Here is a 6,000-nt window from a genome sequence, read left to right as displayed (position 1 = left end):
GGGGGAAAAGGGGGTGCGAGAAATGGGTGAAGGGTTTACAAAATACACAAAGATTTAAAATCCCAATAAACAGATCATATTTGGATTCCTTTTAGTTTTTTAAAAAAAGGATCACCCCGAGCAGTGTGGCTCAGTTGGTGGGTGGGCTCCGTCTTGTGCACGGAAGGGCTGCCAGTTCGATTCCCGGTCAGGGTGCATGCCCAGGTTGTGGGCTCAGTCCCCAGTGGGGGGCATGCAGGAGGCAGCCGATCCATGGTTCTCTCTAGTCATCGATGTTTCTCCCTCTCCCTTCCTCTCTATAAAATCAATTTTAAGAAACTTTAAGAGGAGAATGACCTGTGAGAGAGACCACCGGGAAGATGAGCCCTGAGCAATGGCGTGAAGGATGGAGCTGATGTCATTCAGGGGAAGGACAGGGGAGGCAGAGGGAGGGAGACGAAGCGAGAGCAGCCAGGACCGATCTGTGTGGCAGGAGGGATTGCTGTGTGTGTGTCTCTTTCACCATTTGTATGCCTCTATTTGTATGTTGAGAAAATTATATACATCTTTATATAGTTAAGTCTTCGTCATTACAGTATTTAAAAAAAAAAATTGCACAGTTCCACTTTGTTCTTAAGGCAGATTAGTTTAATTTTTATAGAAGAAATACTTCCAAGCAATACAAATGCCACAATTAGAACAGAGATGACTACTGATTAGAACTTAGTCCCACAACAGGAGGTAACAGTTTCATGATCAGATCAGGTGAAGATGGAGTTCCCTTTGCCCGGGTCTGGATCCGGACTGCCGCACGGGGCCCAGTGCTGTGTCCGGGGCGCGCAGACAGGTGCACAGACGATGCAGACACCCCTTAAGACGATAGGACTTCGCTCTCTGACGCGGAGGGGGGAGAGGGGGTGGCGTCGAACGAAGTGTCCCTGAATGAATGGAGTCCGCCTGCCTGGCCCCGCTGGGCTGCGGCTGGCTGTGCCCTCTGGGGCCAGGACAGGGGGGGCTGGGAGGCCCCGGGTGCTCCTCAGACAGACACCAGTAGGCCTGCGCTTGCTTCTGGGGCTCCTGTGAAGCCCTGGGGTGGGAAGGCACCCCGAATGCCAATCTGTGGGCGCTGGGCGGTGAGGTTTGAGAGCTGTAGGCGGGCAGCGGGCTCTCCAGGCGGGGTGGGGGAGGGCAGCAGAAAAGTGGCCTCAACGCACAGGCCCGCGGGGAGCCACGGCCAGGGGACTCCCCCACGTGAGGGAGCCGGGCACCCCAAGGCGGCAGTGGCCTGCCCCACACCCCGAGGCCGGGGCAGACAGTGGTTGGTGAGAGTTTCAGCAGCGCAGGGAGGGGCCATGTCTCTCCGTTGTGGGCAAGGACACAGAAATCAGCCAAAATACAAAACACAACAAAAACCAGCAGGAGCCGAGGCACAGATACATAGCGAGAGAGGAGGAGGGTGCAAAGCATAAAGCTTCAGTCTTACCACCACTGACAACTTCCGTTGCCCGTGACAGGTCGCGTGTCGATGAAATGCTTTTACAAAATTCACTTTTAATAAATGCAAAAGGGGAGGGGGCTCTACAAGGGGCGATTACAGACTAACAAGAAAGGACGTGGGTTAAAGGGGGCACTTCCGGGGGGGGGGGCGGGCAGGCAATCCAGGCAGAGATAGTTCCGCTTCCTTCTCTAATCCGTGTGACCACCTCGCTCACTTCTCTGAGGCTCAGAAGGGAGAGTGCATTCCGTATACAATAAATATGCATCAGGCAAAATATTATGTCATTTGGCATTTCAAAAGGATAATGGGATTCTTCTTACATAAAACATTTTCTCGTGAACTACTTCTAAGATTGCTTAAGAAATATTGGGGAGATTCCAGTACTGGGGGAAGGATTCTGATCTCCATCAAATATCTCACATCCTCTCCTGCGAACTACACTGGGTGACAGCAGTCACCGCATGCGCATGCGCTCCCTTCCCCAGAAAAGCGCCTTCAGAGATCAAGCCCAAGTCAGAGGTCAGACTGCTGTCGCCTAGGCGGAGTCACTGGCTGGTGACAGCGCGTTCCTAGGCCTCTTTCACTTTCCTTCATGGCAGAGCAGTAGAATGGGAGCCCCACACCGCCTTCCTGGTGGTCAAGGTCAGGGTCGGATGGGGTGCACCAGAGGGGCGGGCTGCCCGGGGCGGCGCAGGGCAGTGTGGGCAGCCGCTGGGGACAGGCAGGCCCCAGCCAGGGTCGCTTCCAAAGCTTCAAACTCGGGGGGAGCACAGAACCGTGTGCTGACACAACACAGAAACGGGGGCTCTGCGGCTGAGCCCCAGGTGGGGTCTCAACGGGACACATGAGTGTGACAGTGGACAATATACACAATCAAGGCACACAGAGGGGCTGGTAGAGTGACGAGTTAGCACAGAGTGTTTGCATGTCCGTGTCAGAAACAAACCCGGCCCCAAGTTCCATTCTACTGCGTGACAAATACTGCAGAGCACAGTTTCAGCCTGAAAATACATCTTAAAGTCAGGATTTTCCTTCAAGGAAAAAAAGTACTATAAATAAGTTACAATACAGTGAATTTGCCTGAACTCACTTCGTTTCTGTCTTCCAGCCTTTAAATCAAATAAAACAGCGTAAAAACTGTACACTCTTAACATGATAGTTGATCTCTTATAAAATAACTTGTCTTCAGAGATGTCAGTTTCACAACAAGGAAAAACCAAGCCCTGTTGCCGTCGCTATTATAAAATATATATGTATAGATATATGTGTGTTTTTTTTTTACAAAATGTGTATATTAATAGCTTTGCACAAATATTTTAAAGACAACTTCAGCTAGTCTAAGAACTTCATGAAAATAAAACAGGAAGATAAATACTTGGTGTGTACAAAGCATGACATCAGACATCATCGGCGGGCAGAGGAGGTATGTTAATCCTTGGTCTGGTAAAAAACGCTATCTTCTCCCTGCGGCGGGAAAGGTTCCAGGTTAGACGCCCATATAAATGCAAGCAGACCTGCCACGAGGCCCGCAATACCAGTGAGAGCTTCTCTTAGTCACAGAACGAACTGAATTGAAAACCCAACAACAAGTCTGTTCGTACATAGTCTCTACTTAAAAAAAAAAAAAAAAAAAGTATTGATTTTATTTTGAGAAAGAGAGGAAGGGAGAGGGAGACAGAAACATCCACGATGAGAGAGAATCGTGGATCAGCTGCCCCCTGCACGCCCCCTACTGGGGATCAAGCACACACCCCGGGCATGCGCCCTGATCGGGAATTGAACCGGTGACCTCTGGGTTCAGGGGTTGATGCTCAACACTGAGCCACGCCAGCCAGGCTAGAGTCCCTAAATTTTAATAGAAGTTGCAAAGGACTATGAGGGCAAGGGTTTGTCTCTAGCGCCTAGAACAGTGCCTGCTCCATATATATATATATATATATATATATATATATATATATATATATATATATGGGTGTGTGTGTGTGTGTGTGTGTGTGTAAATCACTGTGTTAATAATAGCAAACATTTAGAAACAGGTTATAAAATGGGGTATTCAGGCAAATTATACCTATGAGATGAGTTACTATAGCCAACAAAGGGAATGGATTGCATGGCAACATGGGGTATTTTCATTTAAACCACATGTGTCAAACACAAGGCCCGCGGGCCAAATCCGTCCCGCCAGGCCTTGCAATGTGGCCCGCACCGCACTGTCATCACTGCACTCTGCTGCGTTTCCATCACAATGACAGTTTATGACTGTTCAGTAAACCATTCGGCCCGCGATTTAGGCTGGATTTTAGATTTTGGCCCCTTCTCTGATTGAGTTCGACACCCCTAATTTAAACAAAGCTAAATGCAAAATGGAACCATGCCTGGCAGGCGTGGCTCCGTGGTTAAGCGTTGACCTATGGAACCAGGAGGTCACGGTTTGACTCCTGGTCAGGGCACATGCCCGGGTTGCAGGCTCAATCCCCAGTGTGAGGCGTGCAGGAGGCAGCCGATCAGTGATTCACTCTCATCATTGATGCTTTTCTCTCTTTCTCCCTCTCCCTTCCTCTCTGAAATCAATAAAAATGCATTTTTTTAAAAAAAAGAATAAGAGCCCTAGCCGGTTTGGCTCAGTGGATAGAGTGTCGGCCTGTAGACTGAAGGGGCCCGGGTTCTATTCCAGTCAAGGGCACATGTCCAGATTGTGAGCTTGATCCCCAATAGGGGGAGAGAAGCAGGCAGCCAATCACTGATTCTCATCACTGATGTTTCTCTCTCTCTCTCTCTCCCCTCTTCCTTCCTCTATGAAATCAATAAAAACATATTTTTAAAAAAGAATAAGAAATTTTAAAAAAATTGAACCCACATTATTACTATAAGTAGCATGAAAAAAAGTGTCTAGAATAGAATTAGCAGAAGAAAACCTGAAAATGCTAACAGCACGGGGAACCCTGTCTTAGGGGGTTTCGGGACATCCGTCAGCTGATGACGACAGAGGCCGGACAGCGGGGAGCGGAAGCAGCTGTGCCCCTACCTGAAAGTCTGCACCTGCACGGGCTCCTTGTGGTTCTGCCCCCGCAGCTGGCAGACCCCTTTGGAGGCCTTCTTCAGCATCTTCTCAGCTGCCTGTTCTTGGTGGAAGTCAAGCTTGGTCTGTCTGGTCTGGAGCGGCGACATTGGATGCACAAGAGGTTTACTTCCCGTGTTAAGGAAGAATGGATGGAGCCACTTCCAGCTCTGGGGCTCAGAGAGGAGAAAGGCCCGCCGCCCCCGCTCCCCCCAGGGAACCTTCAGGGCAGCTCCTCAGGGACGTGGGACCCAGAACAACCCATGGACAGAGGTCCAGCTGCCAGGAGAGATCGTGGCCGGCTGCCTGAGGGTTTGGCCCCGGCGCTCACCTGCCGCTCCGCCTCCTTCAGCAGGCTCCGGAACCGTTCGTCCCGCAGCACCCAGTGCGGGAGGTCGGTCTGGCCCCGGAGCTGGGCGTCCTCCAGGCGCTGCCTCAGCTCTCGGAGGGTGCAGATCTCCTCGTTCAGCTGCCTCTGCCGAGTCTTGGACGCCTGGAGGTCCAGCTCCAGGTCCAGGGATGTGCGGGCCATGAGCTCGGCCAGGGAGGACCTGCAGGCCTGCGGGAGACACGGCCGTGAGCACACACTCGGACCAGGCACGCGGGCGCCATGCGGCCAGTGCACTCGAGCCTTCTATTGTAGAAGGTTCTTCCCCCAAGACAGGAGACAATGGGGTGGAGTTATCAGAGAGGTATCTGTCTTCGCATGGCCCAGTGTTACAAAACCAAACACAACATAGATTTGGGAGAGATTAATTTAAATCTTGGTTCAATATCCAGTTAGTGACAGCCAATTTTTTTCTGTAATGATGATGGATGGATGTGCAGAAACAGACCATCCCCTATGGGGCTGGCAGGATCAAAAATGGGCAAAATCATACTAAAGTGCTATTTCACAGTATATGTCAAAAACCAAAACGTGCATTTTCTCTCGTTCTGAAATTTCATTTTCACTTGCATTTGAAAGGTACGACTGATGATGTGTAAAAGTGATCCAACTAAGATTCAGGACAAAACAACACTAAATATATATAACGTGAGGAAACTTATTAAATTACAAGGTGAGCATAGAATGCAGCCATTGAAGAAAGTTAAAACACTATTGACATGGAATGTTAACCATGCACTGCATAAGGGAGAAGCATGTCATAAACCATCCAAGTGCGTTTGTTTAAAATCCCAGAGCCCAGCTCGTGTTGCTCAGTGGTTGAGCATTGACCTATGAACTGGTTCGATTCCCGGTCAGGGCACAAGCCTGGGTTGCAGGCTGATCCCCAGTGGGGGGCGTGCAGGAGGCAGCCGATCCATGATTCTCTTTCCTCATTGATGTTTCTGTCTCCTTCTCCCTCTCCCTTCCTCTCTGAAGTCCATAAAAATATTTTTTTAAATGTATTTTATTGATTTTTCTTACAGAGAGGAAGGGAGAGAGATAGAGAGCCAGAAACGTCGATGAGAGAGAAACATC

The 6,000-nt window shown here is 49.8% G+C and overlaps 1 protein-coding gene across 1 annotated transcript in view; it reads right to left on the bottom strand.

Moving 5' to 3' along the window:
- Positions 1-605: 605 nt before the first annotated feature.
- WWC3 (WWC family member 3) overlaps positions 606-6,000 on the bottom strand; it is a 104,228-nt gene continuing 98,833 nt past the window's right edge. Inside the window, 3 exon segments of the mRNA XM_036420475.2 lie at positions 606-2,941; positions 4,503-4,630; positions 4,867-5,094. Of these exon segments, the coding sequence (XP_036276368.2) occupies positions 2,875-2,941; positions 4,503-4,630; positions 4,867-5,094 (423 nt within the window). The 3' untranslated portion in view covers positions 606-2,874.

Source organism: Pipistrellus kuhlii, unplaced genomic scaffold, assembly GCF_014108245.1.
Source record: "Pipistrellus kuhlii isolate mPipKuh1 unplaced genomic scaffold, mPipKuh1.p scaffold_m20_p_69, whole genome shotgun sequence".
Taxonomy (NCBI): Eukaryota; Metazoa; Chordata; class Mammalia; order Chiroptera; family Vespertilionidae; genus Pipistrellus; species Pipistrellus kuhlii.
Note: the sequence above shows the minus strand (reverse complement) of the source record. Positions and strands in the feature narration are given on the sequence as shown.